General features: G+C 40.8%; 1 protein-coding gene across 1 annotated transcript in view; it reads right to left on the bottom strand.

Moving 5' to 3' along the window:
- The window catches only part of kcnh5b (potassium voltage-gated channel, subfamily H (eag-related), member 5b), a 250,314-nt gene that overhangs the window by 151,217 nt on the left and 79,572 nt on the right, over nt 1-19,525 (bottom strand). Inside the window, exons 7-8 of the mRNA XM_033641955.2 lie at nt 17,156-17,313; nt 14,714-14,985 (exon numbers count right to left, since the gene is read on the bottom strand). Coding sequence (XP_033497846.1) covers nt 14,714-14,985; nt 17,156-17,313 — 430 coding nt within the window. The remainder of the gene's footprint in view (nt 1-14,713; nt 14,986-17,155; nt 17,314-19,525) is intronic.

Genomic DNA, 19,525 nt, shown 5'->3' with positions numbered 1-19,525 from the left:
TCGCCTCCTCCAGCCATGTTTGCAGTTTGCACGTGAGTGGATTTACACTGATTAGTGACGTACTGACTGACTGACTGACTGAGGCTGCCCCCCCCCAATAATTGTGCTGACTGCAGCGGCTGCACATGCATGATTTCAGTGTGTGCCAGTTAAAATGTACGACTGGCACAGAGTTATTTCTGAGTTTTGAGTTCCTGCAGTTCCCATTTATGAAAAGTAGCGTAGGTTACACCGTCGGAACGGAAAATGGGCGGTTAGTGACACCGTGACATTCTTTTACCATGGTAAACTGTGACGCCGGTAACCGGCACATGCCTGCCTGTGATTGGATAAAGTCTCCCGCCACCAGCTTTCTACAACCTGAAAACAGAGCCAAGAGGAGGGACAGAGGTCTAGTTTTCTCTCAGACCATGTAAATTACAATAGGCTCAAAGGTGCTCCCAGTGGCACCACCCATTAAACACTGAGAAAATTTTGCTTTTGTTTACCTCCAGTCATTAAATTTTCAACCACACCCAACTCTTTATGAATCAACTGAAGTGCAAAACACTTTAGAACGGCCTGGTATGTTCAAATAAACACAAGAAGTTTGTGCTCTAGAAAAGGATCAGCGCTCAGTGAATAACCTCCTAAGTCCTATGATAAGCTATTATGGCAAGGCTTAACTATACAGACCAGTGAGCAGTGATAACTAACATGTCTTTGGGGTCATCAGGTGGGAACCTCCTTTCACCAGTGTTTCGTCTAGTTGGTCCCACGACACCTCCAGGAGGCTAGACAGTGATCTCTGGCGTCCCAGAGACACTCCCCTAATGCCAGGTCACACTGCTTCCCACACCAACCCAACAACCTCCTTTACCTTACTTACACATGGCTTTCTGAGCCCAAAAAGCACTGCCACCTTCAACCAAACCCAGGCTCTGATATTAAGTTACTGTTTCATGACTTGGTGGCTTTAAAGAAAGAAACTTATGAGTCTTTATTAATGACTTTCTAGTATTTATTACATTGAACAGTCTTTTCCTGGTGTATTTAAGTGCAATAAAGACAGAGGATCAACACCAGCTAAACTTACTTTTCACAACCCCGAAAATTAGTTCTCATTAATGTCCTATAACTGATCTGTTAAGCAGCTCTGCAGTGTTGTCAAACTGATAACTCATATTGTAATGCTGGTAGAAAAGTCTGGAAACCAACATGAATGCCCCCTGTGTCTGTCCGCCTCACTATCAGCTCTCACTAGCTGAGATCAGGAAACTGCCCACACAGCCTGTGTGATGGTCTTCCACGCCAAGAAGACTATCAGTCACAGCCAGACAGAACTGACAATGAAGAGCGTATCATGTCTCTGTATTGTTTACTACCGAGCTGAGGCTGTTTACTGTCCAGTTGCCAGGAACAAACAATATGGAGGACAGCCCAGGGAGGCTCCGGCTTGGCCCTGATTCTAAACTCCGGGGCAGGAACAGATCGGACCGATACAAAGAGACAGAAACTCTCTTGTTCCAAAATGAGATTCGGCCATTTTATAGTGCCTGCTCTCACCGAGTGACTGATGGGGAGAAAGGCTTCACGGTGCTTTAAAAATGACTAAATCATAACACTTTCCACGGGCAGGATGCTCCGGAGTTCTGGCACACTGAAAATTGGCTTGAAGAGTTGTACAACATGAGAAACAGGGGCGTCTCCTGCCAAGCACTTTAAGGAAAGATGTGGTAACACTTGAACACTTTTGAAAAGAAGCGCTGGTTTTGGGCCTTTCCAGCAAACGTCGGTCGGACAGTGATGTTGTGTCCCTGGCCAAAAATGGTTCCGGTTGGACACCAAAAACTGCAACGTGGTTATGAGGCAGACAGCCAGATGGTCACGTTGTTTCTACGTCCAGTGACTGTCCATTCAGACCCCCCATACACATCAGGAAATATAGATCATATTGCTATGAAAAGACAATGCATTTATCTTTTTTTAATAACGACATCTTATTGACAATTTATTTGCTTGTGAATAGTTGTGTTAGATATTCACACTGTGACGTCCACTCTTACTCTATGCCCATTTTTTGAATACAAACTATGTTTAGGGATGGAAATTGATAAGATTTTATTGATACTAAAGTCATTATCGATACTTTTTTCCAGAAAGGCTTTGGTTTATTCTATATAGATAATGTCAGATACCTTATTGATTTCCTTATACTCCTCATCATTACTGTACATGGATAAAAGTAGGCCTGCATAGACGCATGACTTTGACACAATGGTATCTGCAGTAAACTGGACAGTGAACACTCAAACTGCTCTCATAAAACCCAGACTCTGTTGACAAAAACATTAATTTTACATTGCTGAACACAGGAGCTGCTGGTCTACCACTGCCTCGATCAGTTAGTTAGTTTGTCTTAATGTGTGACTTTGGTGTTTTAAAGGGTTAGTTCAGATTCACCAAAGTCACAAAATAACTCAAACAAACTGCTGATCAAGGCAACGTCAGAGCAACAACTGTGTTCAGTGATGTAAAATTGCAATTTTTTGCAATGGAGAGTTAGCCTGGAAATCCAGACTCAAATCTAGATAGATTTTGAGTCTGGCCCTCACCGATACACCCTTCCTACCCAAGGGGCGGCACTGAGGCATATTAAATGCCGCCGCACACAATTGGATAGCACGATAGCCAATCAGAGCAAAAAACAAAGTGACGTATTCACTGCACTGAGCCCCATTTGTTCGCCGACCAGTGGGGCTAACTGATATATTATGCTTTTGCCGTATCCCCGCGGCAAAACGGCAAAAACTTCCTTCCTGGAAGTGAAGGTTGCGTAGTTGGCTTAGCGTTTCTTCCAAAGCCAAATTGAATGGACGCAGCCCTTCGGCAGCTGCCATCTTGGCTTCATCATGTTACGCCTGCCCAGAGCCCGCCTCTGTCAGACAGACTGATCTGATCGGTCTGATGGAGATTCAGCGGGCTCTGCTCGTTGGGGCCAGATCCCTTTGCAGTGCAAATTCGAATTTGCTGGGGGCGGGGCATCTGGATTTCCAGGATAATGGAGAGTGGCTTCGAAGCCAGAATAGATAAGTTTCACTTTCAGTTCATTTTGAAATACTAATATTTTAGCAAAATGCATGTGTTTGGGAAGTACTGAGCATACGACTGGATAAATGAGACCTGTATTATACTGTAGGGGTTGTGTGAGAGTTTCTAAACGGATGATTTGATGTAGTTTTGCTGTTGTTAAATGAGGACCCCTATGTCTTCCAATTCATCACAAATTCTCTCCATTTTTGGATTCTTTGTTCACCATGGAGGCATGTGAGAAAAACTTTTTTTTTTTTCACAAATTCAATGTAACACGGGGTGAGTTATTGATTTAAAAATGGTCATATGGGGGTGAAGTTTTGCTTTAAGGCAAGAGGAAAAACAGTGGTTATAGTAAATAAACTATGGTTGAGGTAAGAGGTCAGGGGTTGGCAACTAAAACACCAAGCTGAGGTTAGGGAAAGGTTGCAGTTATGGTCAATAAAAGTTAATATTTAAAATTAGATACACTTAAATCCACTGATGAATTTTAAGGCATCACAAAGAATGTGGTGATAGAGACATGTGCTTGTTTTTCTTGAGAGGCCACTGTGTTTGAATAGTTGTTGTGTTGATTGGCTGCTGCCTCAGCCAGGTCTCTCTTGGAAAAAAGATTTTCAATCTCAGTAGGACTTCCTGGCATGTCTGTGACAGGACTCACAGTCTAGTCTCCTGCATCAGAGCCAGACCACACTAGACATAAATTGTGTTGTGCGAAATTATTCAATATGTTTGTGATTCCTGGGGCTACTGGGCTACAAACCTTATGGTGCACACAGGTTGTACTGCTGTTGGTGTCTAGAGAGCCTCAGGTGCAGCAAATAGACCAGAATGCAATGCAGACACTATACAGTTCAAATGTTGAGTAACACTTTAAGGTCTTTTGGGGGGAAAATTAAACTAGAATAGAAATGAAAGAGGCCACGAAACATGATATCAATAAATGTCTGAGGGAATATTTACTTCCTAAGATGCACTGCGTTATTCTGACAATAAATGGCCAACAGAAACACTATGCCTATTCTCCTGGTGTAACAGAGCTTTCTATGAGCCATTATGTTTATGGAGCCAAAAAAACAAATCTAAAAAGGTCCCATGTGAGCAGCCTCACATGTGTACAGCTTATTTGCATGATGAGATGAACCCTCATGACTGTTCAAGCATGCAAAATGTGTTGAATAATGTACAGCAGCTCTGGCCCAAAGGCAGGAAGCTTCGAGGAAGAAATGCAACTGATAAGCACCAGGTCAGACAACTGCAGGATACAAGACAGGTACAAGAATCCACGCTCAGGTACGTCTGAAATGCTAAACAGCCTGCAGGTAAACAACATAGACACAGTATATCAGTTACGTTTGGACAGATTCAACCAAAAAATTCCACCTTAGGAGAAATTTCACGTTCCGAGATGCCATTTTTAAGGGGATTTTTGAGGGAACACTGCAGTGTATTTATCCATTATTGACACCATGAATGTCCATGCTCTGTTATTTAACAAAAGGTCACTGCTGGCTGCACACTGTGTATCCGTTTAACCTTAATACCAGTAGATTGACACAGCTGTTCTGTTTGTTATTCCTGCGTCAGAGCCTCCAGGGAACCACTTGGTAGGAAAAGAAGTACACACTGTAAGAATCTGTACTCTCAGTTTTGCAGACTGTGCATACAGTTTAATAATTGATTCGCTGAAAGTAACTTTTGCTCCAGGATATAGACATTGTTACACAAGCTCCATCAGACCAGCGCAGACAGCCAGAATACCAGAGAGGAAGGCTTTTGCAAGAAATCTCCCCTAACAGACTGGAAGGGTTTAATCCATGGCCACCAGATATAAAACAGTACACTCTTATAACCAACATGAGTATTAATTGCCTTCATTTCCCAGTGGAAGCTGCTCACATCCTTAAACCATGAAAACCTGAGAGGCACTAAATGTTGGATCTACAAAAGCTCCATTATCACGATGACATCAAACAACCAATTAAAAGAGGTGACAGACATTTTATGCAATAAGCACTCAATCAAAACACAGCTTGTTACACCAAGTAACCAGGAGTGTGTCTCAGATGACATACTTCAAATAGTACACTTCAAAGTAGTACAATAAGTACTTATTGTGTGGTGCACTAATTTCAACAAGGCAGTGTTGTCTCAAATCCCGCACTGTTGTTTTGCGCTTACCAGAAGTGACAACGGCCCTTGTAACAGCCTCTCCTTCTTCTTCATCTCCTTTTTAAAAGGCTAATTGCAAATGGACAGTGGAACATTATCACCAACATTTGACTGCTATCTCCACCCACATATAAACCAAACTTGCGCCACAACGTCAGTGTGAACCAACAAACTCATTATTTATTAAACTAAAGACTCTTAAATTTGAAGATTTAGTCAACTTAAAACAGCTCAAATTATGTACAGCGCAAACACCAATTATTACTTTAGTATCCAGAAGTTGTTTCAGAAGAGAGAAAGTTAACATGCTATCCACCTTATTTTTCACGGAAACACGGAGGCAAAACAGAACGCAGCCAGCTTCCGTTTTTTTTGTGCGACACTTCTGGTCCAGCACTCTTACCACTGTGTAAATGGGAATCACCTTGTTGTTTACCTGCTGAGTTTAGCTATATATATATATATATATATATATATCTCAAGCAATCATATTTTTAACGCCACTATATCACCGTTTAGACTAATCTGATGTTTGTAAAGTCTATAAACACAATGATCGAACAAACGTTACTATTTCTGTGTGCACGTTTTGTTTGTAATTGATAACATGGTTATCGTAGATTAGCTGGGCTAACCGTTAGCTATAAGCCGTTAGCCATTAGCGGTGTCTGTAACTCAATAACTCAATAAACGGTCCGTGAAAAAAAATTTTTTCCAGCAGATGTCTTAGTTACAACATGATTGAGCTAACTGGAGTAGTTTCATGTCGTATCCGACAACGGGAGGCTTTTAACAGATGATGTCCTGATGTTAGCTTTGCTGCTAGTGTTAGCTGTCCCTGTCAGCTGCAGCCACTGATGCTTTTCTAGACATCGTGATTTCCCAAAACTGAATAAATACCACACATAGCAACACAAAACTGCTTTGCTAGCTCAATCATGTTGTAACGGCTGGATGGTTGATGCGTACATGCTGATTCGGGTGCTATCAGAGCCGATCCGCGCATCACTATGGCTTAATGATCAACTCAGTCAATAAAAACAACCCGTCCTGTGTTAGGAGTGTATTTCGCTGACAGAAAGAAAGAAAGAAAGAAAGAAAGAAAGAAAAGGGTAAAAAAGATAGAAAAGCAGCGTACACCTCACATATTTATTTCTCACAGTTGCGCACACGTTTGGCTGGCATGCAGAAGCACCGTCTGTGTGTCTGTGTGTCGAGGGTGCGAGCTGCAGCGTCAGCTGCTCAGGTAGAGAGGCTGTGTAGCCCAGTGTGTTTTTTCGCTGATTCGGTTCTGCAGGTTCTCTGCTGGTACACTGGAGACGGGGATCAAGCAGTTTGTCTCACTCGGGATAGATTGTGCTTTTTTGGTTCATAGTTTTTGAATGACATGTGATTTATGCGCGTTTAGAGGGAATAAATTTCTGTTATAACAGAACGTGGACACCTATATAAAATACACAGACTAACTAACTAACTAACTGATTGACTAACATAAACAACTGAAAATTGAAAAAAATTAGCCTGCACCGTTAGCTCCGGTAAGGGAAATCATGAGGGAAAGCGGCTGACCGGAAGTCACACACAAAAAAAACAGAAGTTGATTACTATTTACTTCCGTGTTTGAAAATAAGGTGGATAGAGGTGTTTTTGTATATTTAAAAACCCATTGGCAAACCAATGCCAAACTACATTATTTATCAGTCAAAGGAGTGAGTTTATGGAACAGTTGCAGTGAGGAACTGGAAACATGTCGAACACTAAGTAGGTTTAAACAAAAGTACAAAAATACGTATTACTCAAATATGAAGATGGATGATCAGACTGTAATACTGACTTAGACAAACAGGGTACAGCAACTTAAACTGTGTAAGTTACCTTTTGTTACTTGTAGGTGTTAAAAGCTGTAGCTTCGGCCTACACCTTTTTCAGACTGCAGAAGTATCTGCCATTTCCTGTGAGAGGCTGTGACTTCATTTACATGAATTTGTAGATTAATACATGATGTTTGTATTTCTATTTGCAGACAGAAATAAATTCTAAATTCTAAATTGATTGAAATGTGCTGCCTTAGCTAGAAGCAAGTTAGCTATCCAGCAAATTCTTACATTAGCTAGCAAGCTAACGTTAGCACTCGTAGTCTTGTTTGTGGTACCAAATCATTACAGAACCAACAAACATTACTGATGGCTTCTATTCATTAACAGTATTAGTACTTAGTGCATAAAAAACTGAAATGTGTATGACGTGGCAGTGTTCACTGTAGCTAGCTCAGGCTCCTTATTGTCCCCAGCCGCCATGTCTACAGTTGAGAAGTTTGCTACATCTCAAAGATGGTGACCATTGAGGGTGAGAAGTGTTCATCATTACATACTCAAATTTTGAACTTAAGTGCGCCAGTAGTTCACTGCATTTTCCCGTACTATGCAGTGTGAACTGTGTGACACACAGTTGTTTTTTTGGAGTGTCCAGTTTAAATAAGAAATGGGATAATGCCCTGAGACTCACTCTTGTCAGTATCAGATTTCCTTCCAACATCCTTAAAAATGTCTATAGCCTGGAAGTCTTGCATCATTTTTACGACTCTGCACCCAGCTGTAAACAAAAATGAACAGAAAAGCTGAGTCTTTGTTCTCATCTGCACTGCTCCATCTGCGAAGTGTGTGTGGTCCTCTACGGAGCGTCTACCGAGAGCCTGCAACAGCATTTATCTGTCTTCCCGTTTGATGCAACACATACTGTAGGTGTTGGATATATAAATTTCACCAGAAAGGGAAGAAGGAAGGAAAACAACCCTATTGCTGGACAAGAACACATTTCAAAATTCTGCAGAACTCCAAGTCTTTCTTTTCTTCAGTACTGAGTCTGTACATGACAACTACAGGATGGTTAAAGCTAAAAAAAAACAAGACTCTAGTTGTGGCAAATGTTCATGGAGATATGGTGATGCGAAGATCAAGAACATTAACTTTGCAGTCAGTGATTCTCATTAAATACACTTTCTGTCAGATTCAGCCAGTATCTCCTCAAGGTCCACGAGCTGTCTGTTCTGTGTGTGCGCTGAAAATTAATCTGGTGTTAATTAACCCAGTCTCACTCTGAGTTAAGTCGACGAAAACCAGTGCCAGAGAGGACAAAAAGATGCCCTTTCACGTCAGCATGGTACACGGTCGGTTGCCGGCATTAATACTTAAAGGGAACCAGTTATGCTTTTCCTTAATTTCTGTCATACTGTATATAAAAAGTTGGTCTGTACCCTGTTAGTAAAAACCTCAGGCTTCAGACTGTTCTGAATACTCTGAATACTCTTCCAAATTTTTTTGACTCTCAATGCAAGCTGATGTCAGTTTGTGACCTGATTTCTTGATATGGTCATCTGCTCTTGCCAGTCTTAACATTACGTAGCCCACACTGCTACATGTAGCTACATGCTAACATCAGTGAAACATGTAATTTTAATTGCTGATGTTGTTAATTTGTTGGTGAGTTTGGATCAGATTCTTGCTGGAACATGTCCGGCTGTGAAGATTTTGGTTCAGAGGCCTTTATTGCAGATTATTTTCAACCCGGTTGGACTCATAAGTCATCGAAAACCGGTGCTTGGTCAGTGACTTAGAGCGTCACCAACGTAACCAACACCAACATCGGAATGATAGACGGCGGTGCCCGGCAGTGTCAGGAGGAAACGGGGCAGGACAATAACGAACATTAAGGTGGCGGAGGTCCCTGTAGGGCGGGTGGAAGGTGTGGTTTATGGGTCCAACAACGTCAGACTTTTACCCAGGAGGGCTGTGTTTGCTATTGGCAAAATGTAACCACGTGTGTTTGTTGTTGAAGGAAAAAAACATCACTTAATGGTCTTGACATAGTGCATTTATTTAAAAGAGACTGTATGCAAACTGTTCGTTTCCTGTGAAAACGGAAGTTAGTTTTGAAAACAGACGATGCATGTAACAGGCTGAAATTACGACGTCCCAGAACGTCAACAACCAAAACACCAAGGGTACCTCGCATGTCATATATCAACATGGAAAGACGAGGTCAGAGTGAGAATGTGTTGCACTCATACACAGCCCTGGCCGTGACAAAAATCACACAGCACTATTCTAGCCAATCAGCAACAGCTAAGAAGTCATTGCCTTGGTGATGTGCGTCCATGAATTTGGCTGGTGGAGCTTCTGAAGGAGCTCTGACAGGAGGAGTCTGTGTTTGGGTGCTGAGTTCAAGTATCACCCACCTTTCACCATAACTGCTGACTCCATCTTTAACTGAAAGTCTGGGATGGAACACAAGCTCCTGTCTCAATGTCACAAAAGTCTTGTGTGAAGCTTTACAGCACTGAAAGATGAAGCCTGATGAGGTGACTGTGTGAATAATTCTCTCTTTTGAAATGCAAAATACTGACGTGTTTATTGTAGTAGTCGATTCAGTATATTTATGTATTCTCCACTTGCTGTTAGCCATAAATATTTTGTTGCTCCCTCATTTATTCAGATGATTCCTCACATTAACCACAGGGAGCACAGTTTGCCATTAATTATGTGTGTCACATGCTCCCTTCTATTATTGTGTGTAAGTTTTCTGCAGCTTTCATCATCCGTATGCTGTCGCCTGCTGCGCAGATCTGTGTGCAGCCTCTGAACACTGTAAAAACAAATTACCGACACTTCTCTAGTTCACACTCTCCATTAAACCCACCGCAAGATTTCCATAAAAAGATCAATAATAGAAATAAAGTTTGCGGTGTCACACTGTAAAAATGTCCAAATGGTGTGGTGATATTTCAGGAGGCCTAATAGATTAAAAGGCTCTTTAAACAGCAGTTGACATCAGACAGCAGGAGCACAGTGGTGGTGATGGTCATTAGGATAAGATGTGAAATTGAAACAAACCCTGCTAGTATCATGTGTCTGGCAGATTAAAATAAAAACCAAAATAGGAAATATGTCAAAATGAAATATTCTTATATTGTGTGAACTATAAGATACTAGTCCATACCCATTGAGTGCACAGTTGCCCACATACAGTTTCACATGGTGTGTGTTTGGGATACAGGTCATAGGAAACTGCGGATTAAATAGTCAACTGAACCCATTAAGAAGAGCAATGTATTCAGACAGAGTTTTTGTGAATTTGATAGTACGATTGCTTTATTGAAAGTACAGTAGTACCATTGCCAATAGTGGGATAGTTAGTGGGCTAAAACTGTACATTAGTAGTTGAGGTAGCACGTTAAAAGGCAGATAGTTAAAGTCATTGCCTTATAGAAGCTCAGTTTTAGTAAGTTTTCCAACTTTTGCCAAGAGGGAACTTTAGATATTGGTCCCTAGATTATGTTCACAGAGTTTCATGTAGATCGCTCAAACTTCCTAGGAAGAGATCGATTTGAAGTGTTTTTCAAAAAATTCAAAATGTGGAAAATCTATATAAGCGGAAGTTATGGGTTCTTGAGTCAAATGTGTTCCTCATGAGGAGAGGCATCTCTGTGCAAAGTTTCATGTCTCTACGACATACGGGGCATGAGATATGCCCATTCAAAGTTTGCAATTTCAATCGGTTGCTATAGCGCCCCCCTTTGGCCAATTGATGTAATATTGCTTCATTCGCATCCTCCCATGACCCTCTACCACTGTGCCAAATTTCACATGGATTGACCAAGTCAGTGAGGAGAAAAACATGGAACAGACAGACACACACACACACACACACACACACACAGAGTTTTCGTCATTATATAGTAAGATGTTACCCAAGACGACTGTGTCTTCATATGAGGGCATCACATTTTGGGTTTACTTGTCCTTATACTTCATTCAACTCAGACCTGTTGTCCTCATTCATGGACACTTTTTGTGCCATCTAGCGGTAGTAAGAGCACAATACACTAATCCATGTAAAAACAAGATGGCAGCCATCTCTGCCAAGTCAGTCTGCAGCCGATCCCGACACAAAAGTGGACAAGGTCCAAATCTGATCACATTTTATGGTTTCATTTATGATTAATAAAGTTTGCAGTTTGATATGACAACAAATTTGACCACATTTAGCAAAAGTATCAAGCTAAGATGCTGTTAATCAGGAAGTACTTGTTTGAGGACACTGGGACTTTATTGTTGTTCAGATTTAGGACACTGGGAAATTAGAAATGCATACCAAACAAAAGTTCGGGTCTCAGGAGGCTAGGTCTTCCTCTTAACATGTTGGGTGTAGGTTACATTACAGATCATGTTCTCCAGGAAGACTTTCAACACACCACAGGTCTTATAGATCAGACCGGAGATGTGCTTCGCTTCAGCATGGCAAGCTGGATGGTGGATACAGTGCTCAGTGATTCCCTGGATGTCATCAAATAGGACTTCACGGTGAGGCTTAGTGCCTTCAACCGGGTCCTTTTCCTCCTTTGCCTCTGCCACTCAACTTTTCTGATTAGTCACCCTGTTCAATAGGCTGCTTCTCATTAAGGCCAGGAGTCGACAACCTTTACTGTCAAAAGAGCCATTTTTGACCAAAAATAATTTAAAAAATCTGTATGGAGCCACAAAACATATTTGAGGCTTTTAATGAAGGTCACACAGCCTATTAAGTCGAAATTAGCCTGTACTAATAGTCTAAATGAGCATTCACTCTGCAGGGCACTTTTTATGATCATTTGGTACTTGAACTTTGCAGAGCTGCAATGAAAGCAAACAAATCTCTCCATACACCACTTAATTCTCCAATTTATTCTGAGACATTTGCTTTTTTGGATTTGGCATCCACAGCTAACCAGTTAGGAAGATTCAAGACTCGCCACTGCTATCGAGGTTCAGCAAAATTTAAAGGAAAAGGTGCCAGGCAGTAGATGCATTACACACATTTCAGATTTTATTTGCTATAGACGCTTTTCCTTTTTACAATTGGAGAATGAAAGAATTTCTTTAGGCCTACAACACTGATATCTAAGAATTAAAATATCAAAGAATACCAATTATTCATTTCCATGTAGTTTTTTTTTTGTTTGTTTTTTTTAAATGGTAAAAGCCACAGGGAGCCGCTAGAGAGGGACGAAAGAGCTACTTGTGGCTCTGGAGTTGCAGGTTGCCTCCCATTGATCTAGGCTATCTAATTCCAAGAAATTTAATTCAATGGGCTTGGAATGCAAAAAAGACGGTAATATTTCTGTTTGTTGTTGTTTAAATGTAGACAGTAGGGATGTAACGATACCAGAAACTCACGATACGATATTATCACGATAAAGAGTCCACGATACGATATATATCACGATATTTATACAAGGGGAAAAAAGAGAAAATTTATTGTTAAAAATAGCTATTTTATTCAAAAATAGTGCATGTACACTGTACAGCATGTTATTTTTAACTTGGAAACGTATCATAAACAAATCAACACACAGTTGAACATGTGCTTTCATTTCCCCCCTATTACTGCTAGGCAGGCAGACATTAAAGTGCCATAACAAAGTCATGTCAATAAAACTATAGTGACAGAATATGAAAATGGAAACATTCAGTATTTTTTAACCTACTCTGAATGAAAGTAGTGTAGTACTATTACTAGAAAGTCATCTGAATGACATCAAATTATGAGGATAGAGTCGTCTTAATATTCATCAAATATACAGAACTTAGAAAAATCAGACCCTGCAACAACAACAAAATTAATAAATTAGAAATAATCTAAACTCAATAACACACAATCCCTCACTCACAGATACACAGAGAGAGACAGAGAGAGAGAGAGAGAGAGGTGGGTAGAGATGTGTGTAAAAGAAAACCAAAATAAATAAAGCCCAGCCATTTCCCTGGAAGCCATAGAAAAACTCAAAAACACACATTCACTCAGTTTGTTCACGCCAGGTTGACAATCTTGACATCAAGGAGACCCTAACACTTTCTCAAAACAGGAGATGAGGAGAGGAAAGCTCTGGTCCTGCACTTTCATGTGATATGCGTGGCATTTCTGTGCGACCCTGCATTCGCGAGTAATCCATCCAACAGTAATGTGTGTGCAAAGCTGTATGAAAGCTTTGTTATACATTATTTTAGTGTAACTTTATCATTTTTTTTCACTGTGAAAACATTGGACCACCGACAAGTGATCTTGTCGGAAAGCCACGATTCCGCTGTGTCACGTGATATGCGTGGCTTCTCGCTATGACGAACGGTCGCGGAGAGAATCCACAGAGAAGAACAGTCAATCTCCTTACTTTTATTCACTGTTTCCTCCAGTCACGCACGGGTCAGAGTCGAAGGCTGAGAGGCTGAGCTGTACGAGTCTGCTCTCACCTGCGCGTGCAGATGCATGCAAAGGATTATGGGGAATGTAGTCACACAGTCATATTACCGGCTCTGTAGGAGAGCGCAGCTATATAACTACCGTGGCATTCCCATGACGGTATCGAGAATTTATTTTTTCACGACACCGCGAAATTCGATATATCGTTACCTCCCTAGTAGACAGTGATACGGCTTTGTAAAACATATGTGTCACGTGTGTGTATAACATATATGTCCAGTAGTCGTACTACTGTATAGTGTCGGAATTCTGGAATGTTAACAGCCAATTTGGTCATCAAAAAACAAATCTGATATGAACTCTGGTGCAGTTGGCACGTACAGCAGTTACAAACCCTGCCAATGTGGCAAAATAATTCATATCGTATCGACCCTTGTGGCTACACAGATGCAAAATATATAAAAGTTGAGTTCTGGAGCGTTACTCTTGGTCGAGTCTTCTCAGAGTAGCACCTGACAGGTTGGATCTGGATTGGATATTTTGATACATCAGAAAGTGAAATTCTTACCCAATGGACACCCCAATGGAAAGCCCATGGAGAGTCCAAAAATGCAACAGGTTAATTCCAGTAAATATCCAAAAGTCACCATAAACCATAAAGGTAAAATAGTAAAAAGCACGTTCTACAGAATGTGTCCAGTTCACATCAAGTTAATACATCCAGAATGTCATCCTCCTCTCTCTACATGTCGTAGAAATCTGCACACAGTATTCAGTGTATACAACAATACCTTTTGGCCCAATATTCACAGAAGATAAAAGGTCACAGAGTCACCAAAATTCACCAAGTCAACATTCTGGATCATTAAAATTCAACTACATTTTGTGGCATTTTCGAGTGTTGGACTGACCAGCCCTCATCACCATCCTCAGACTGCACCACTAACTTGGCAAAAACCAGACAGTACTAAAACTTTAACACAGCACATCACGTTGCTTCAAACATCAATATATCATAAAAAGTCCACCACCAGCATTCCCAGCTGCTCCCTAAGTGGATTTTCTATCCGTATACACACATTGTAGGAAAGTAAAGTGATATCTGCTGAATGAAAATGACCTACTGTTAAATTTCACCCTCCAAAATGCACCAAAACCACAACACCAGATACTGCACAGCTTCCAGCGTCCTGCCACAACAGCACAGTCAAAGTAAAAAGCAGCCGCTCGTACTTACATCCCACCATCATCATGGCCACAGAGAAGATCTTCTCCCCGTCCGTGGAGGGGGCGATGTTGCCGAATCCGATGGTCGTCAGGCTGGTCATAGTAAAATACAGAGAGGTGATGTACAGAGAATCCTTGCCAGGGCCGCCCTCCCATTGGCCAGAGCCACTGGCGTTGTAGCGGTAAGGTGATCCAATGCTGATAGCCAGCTGGTAGAGCCAGCTGTCCATCTTGATGGTGTTGGTGGCCTCATCGATAACCTCGTAGTCTCCGATACTGTACCTGGTGAGGACAAGGTTTCAATTTGAGTATGTTGAGTAGTATGTTGAGTATTTATGCTAATGTTCAGGTTCATACTTGTATTGTGGTTCTCTACTGGAACATGTTTACATGCTTTAATGTTCAAAGAACACAGTTTCCCTCATTCTGTCTGTGCTCTAACACTGTATTCACAGTCTGCTCTGATTGGTCAACATTTCCAGGTCTTTTACATCTTGGCATCCCTGTACTGTCATTGCAGCCGCGCAATAACTGTAATGGAAAAGAGCAGCACTTTCTACACCAATCACCAAAATCACCAATAAAAGCTTTGAAATCAGAATCTTCCCAACTGGGTATGTTCCAGAAAGAATCTGATCTGAACTCAGCACGAAATTAACGACAACAGCAACCAAAGTTACATGTTTCCCTGACGTTAGCATTAGGGTTGGAAGTTAACTTTTTTGTGCACCCGACACTGTGGCTGGTGGATTCCAAAATCTACCAGCCACTCAATCGATGCAATTGTTTTTTTCGGCTGGTGAGTGAAGTAAATCCAGCAGCCAATTGTTTGGCTGGTGACTGGTGCTACAGTAATTTCCAACCCTGGTTAGCATGTAGCTACATGTAGCAGTATAGGCTACGTCACAAACTGACGTCAGCTTGTCTTGAGAGTCTAAATAATGTTGGAATCAGAGTATTCAGAACAGTCTGAAGCCTGAGGTTTTTATTCATAGGGTTTACTTTAACATACTTTTACCTTATTATTTGACATTATGGCCATATTCAATATGAACATCTGACATTACAACTTTATATTTACTGTATGTCAGAAAATAAGGGAAAAAAATACAGGTTTCCTTTAAGTATTTTCCATCCACAGTTTGTTTTATCTATTCACAATCTTACTTCAACTTTGTGAATGACACAATGTGGACATGATTGCTCACAGTCTGTCTATATTAGTCAACAGTTTCTGTGCCAAATGCCTACATAATACTGTATGTCTAGTGTTACTAACACATCTCGAAATGAACTTTGGTCAGCAAGATTAAAAAACTGCCTGACTCAACCCTGTCTCTGAGAAAAAATGTTCATACACTGCTTAAATGCAAGAGCAAATACATTTTGGTGGTAACACAAAGCCGCCAGGATTATGTTTTTATATCAACATAATGAGAAAACGTATGTTTTTGCAAGACGTTGAAACTTCCTAACAATGTCCCATTCTTACAATATAATAATCAATCATACTGAAAAACTTATCTGTAGGAATTCACAGCATTCAGTTAAGGTTAGGAAAACATGCACAGTGAAGAGACAGGTTGAGTTTTAACATGTAACAGAAACAACAATCTGAATATAATCCAGGGAAGCAAAACAAATTAATAACATATAAATAAAATGAGACAGAGTTGCCTGACTCTTGATAGAAACTGCCTTTTACAACTCTCAATCCTTGTCAGCAAAGGACAAATTCCCCCTTAAAGACACTTCAAATACCTTAATCCCTCCATTCTATATGCACACATCATTTAGCATACACACTATCTCTGAATTCAATGCCTCAAATATCAAGGACTACTTAAGCCAACCATAAATATGGTTATTAAAACCATCAATGATTCATGTAAGAGCAGACTGAGGGGTCTTTGGTCTGTCAAGGCTCATATTCAGTTATTAATATAAGTTAGTTCATGCACTTTTCACTTCCATTTTAATATGAAAAGTTAATTCAGCTGTGGAGGTGTAAAAGTGCTCAGTTTGGCAATTTATGTGCGGTAAAGCTGTAAAATGACCCCAAATATAGCAGTGATGATCAAAATATTGCTGCTGTTTTTAATGTCGGGAGTATTTGCAGTTAAGGAATGATTTGAAAAGGGAGTCTGTGTTTTTTGGGAGCAGAAATAGTTTGCTATAGGGCATAAAGACATGATGACAACTGATGTTGTACAACTTTGGAGGAAACTAAACAAGGCTTGTAGCAAGCAGAACAGCAGCAGATGCTTTGTGATGCACAGAACAGGTGGGGAGGGCGGGAGCAGTGTTTAGCATTCATAAGCAATTAGGAACAATTAGGAAGATGGGTAAATTCCCAGCAGTCAGCAGGAGCTTATGAATGGCACTAAACTGTGAGGGAAAGAGAAACAGTTCCTTCAGTGGCCGTAAAACTCATAAACAAAAAGCAGTTTACCAGATGCAGGCGAGCCAGTGAGCCACCAGTCCAAACACGCAGACCAGCAGGACCAGAACAGCAGCACCGTACTCTAGGTAGTGGTCTAGTTTCCTGGCCACCCGGCCCAGACGCAGCAGGCGGACCACCTTCAGAGAGCTGAACAGACTGCTGATGCCCTGAGGGGAGGAAGGAGGGAGATGAAGGGAGGGAGGGAGGAGACGGAGGAGGATGAGAAATGTGAAGAGGTATATGTAAGGGAAGGTATAGGGAGGAGAAGGAAGAAAAGGGGGAAATGAGTAGAGACAGAAAGAATCGGTCATTACAGGTAAAAGTCAGGTTTTAGTGTAAATAGTGAATGCATTCCTTGGGCATTAACAAACTGTTCACTGAGCCCAGAGACTTTTAAACACTGTAGACAGAAGCAATTAAAGGGTAAGTTCCATGTTTTACAACCTGGACTCTATTTCCCCATGTTTTTGTGTCTAATGCCCCATTTCCACCAAACACTTTCGGTACAGCACAGTTCAGTTCGGTTCAGTTCAGTACACTTTTTTTCCGTTTCCACTCTGAAAAGTTGTGGATGGTACCAAAGGAACTGTTCAGTACCGTCCCCATGTTTGGTCCCCCCTCTGTTGGGGTACCTAGCACACAGATCTGGTACTAAAAGGTGGAGCTGTGAACACTGCAGTCTGATTGGTCAGTAGAGGATGGTCACTCTGCTCAGGGCTGAGTTGTGTCTGGTTTTGAGGCTCATGTAACCACTGTTCATACTGTGGACTTTTAAGGTGGAACGTTTACTTGTAATGTTACTCAATGCATGAGTTGATGACGTGAATCCATCAGCACACCTTAAATGTCACTGTGACAACTTTGACCATCACTTTAGTTTTTATTGTCTCTCTTAGATGACAGACGCTTTTAGTAATGAGTGGATCTGCAAGCGTTTAAAAATATATATTAATTTCGACTGCATTATGTAAACTGTGTATATCCCAATCCTTGAGGAAAAAAAGCATTGCGGAGCGTCGTTCCTGTGGGCTACAGCCACACTAAACCCCTGAGCTTGCCTGAGAAGGACTAAATGTTTACTTGTAATGTTACTCAATGTAAGAGTTGACGACGTGAATCCATCATTCCTGGTGAATTCCTGGTTTTAAAAAAGGATCTTACTCTTTTACAAAAATGTCCATCTCTGTACGGATCCTTTACATAAGTTGTCAGATGCTTAAAATATTAATCTGAGCCTCAGTCAGTGGCAAAAACAAACACTTCTATTGGACGTAAATCGACGGTGCCAAATGTCTCAAATGGTTACATTGCAGCTTGTTTCGCTGCTCCCAGCTCCAGCCCTCCTCGCTCAGTACTGGACCAGTTCAAAAAATTGTTGTTCCCAATAATCACTTAGACTCAAACACATGGGAAATAGGGTCCAGTTTGAATAACACTTTAAACCTTTTTGTGCAGTGAGACTTCATAAAGGCTTTTATAAGGAAGGAAAGTACATTGGTGGTAAAGGAATACAATGACAACAACAGTGTTATCAGCTTGTTTTCAGTCCGCCCACAAATGAATAGTTCCTTTTCATAAAGTGCTTTGTATTCATCTTTAAAAAAACAAACACTACCATTATTTGAAATACACAAATGAGTGTCTCTGCACAGACACCTACACACACCGTAAGTAAGAAAGGTGTTAAGATGATCACATCCATACCAGACGCTTCTTGTGCTTTAGCAGGGCTTTTATTTATAAATGGAGTTATTTATGTATTTCATATTTTAAATCATAATTGGAAAGCACTTAGAAACAAAGCTAGAAATTGGCACTATTGCATTCAAAGCCACGCTTCAACATCCATCAAAATTGTTTCTCAATAATGAAATTAATTTTGTCCATGTTACGCAGCTCTAAGCTCAAGAGGCAGCCAGAAAAGGTCTCTGCAAAAACTGAGAAGATAAACACAGTAAAGTTCTTAATCCAAACTTATCTTTCAAAACACTATTCGGTAGTTAAGTTATTAAAGCCATGAACCATCTTCAGCCTTAAGTAAATAAATAGGCACATTTACGTTTAATGAATGTGACATTTTTGTTTTTATGTTGGCCAGAAAAGTGAAATCTAAAGTCTTTCTTCAGAGTCAGATCAGTTTCAGTGGTCTGGTATGAGGACATTTCATGTTATGAGCACACAGATATTCACTTGGCACAGGTTACTTTAAAAGGGTACGACTGGGAGTATACGCACTGAGACCAAACGTGTCTTTAAACTTGTTTCCTTTAGCAGGTGCCAACTTGTTGTTGACTGGATCACAAAGTGAATTCCAGTCTTTTGAAACTGACTTGTTTGGACGTCCAAGCCCCACAAATGCTTTTAAAAAGGCTTGATACA

The sequence above is a fragment of the Epinephelus lanceolatus genome, chromosome 15 (assembly GCF_041903045.1).
Source record: "Epinephelus lanceolatus isolate andai-2023 chromosome 15, ASM4190304v1, whole genome shotgun sequence".
Lineage (NCBI taxonomy): Eukaryota > Metazoa > Chordata > Actinopteri > Perciformes > Serranidae > Epinephelus > Epinephelus lanceolatus.
The sequence above is the reverse complement of the archived record's forward strand: the minus strand, read 5'-3'. Positions and strand labels throughout refer to the sequence as shown.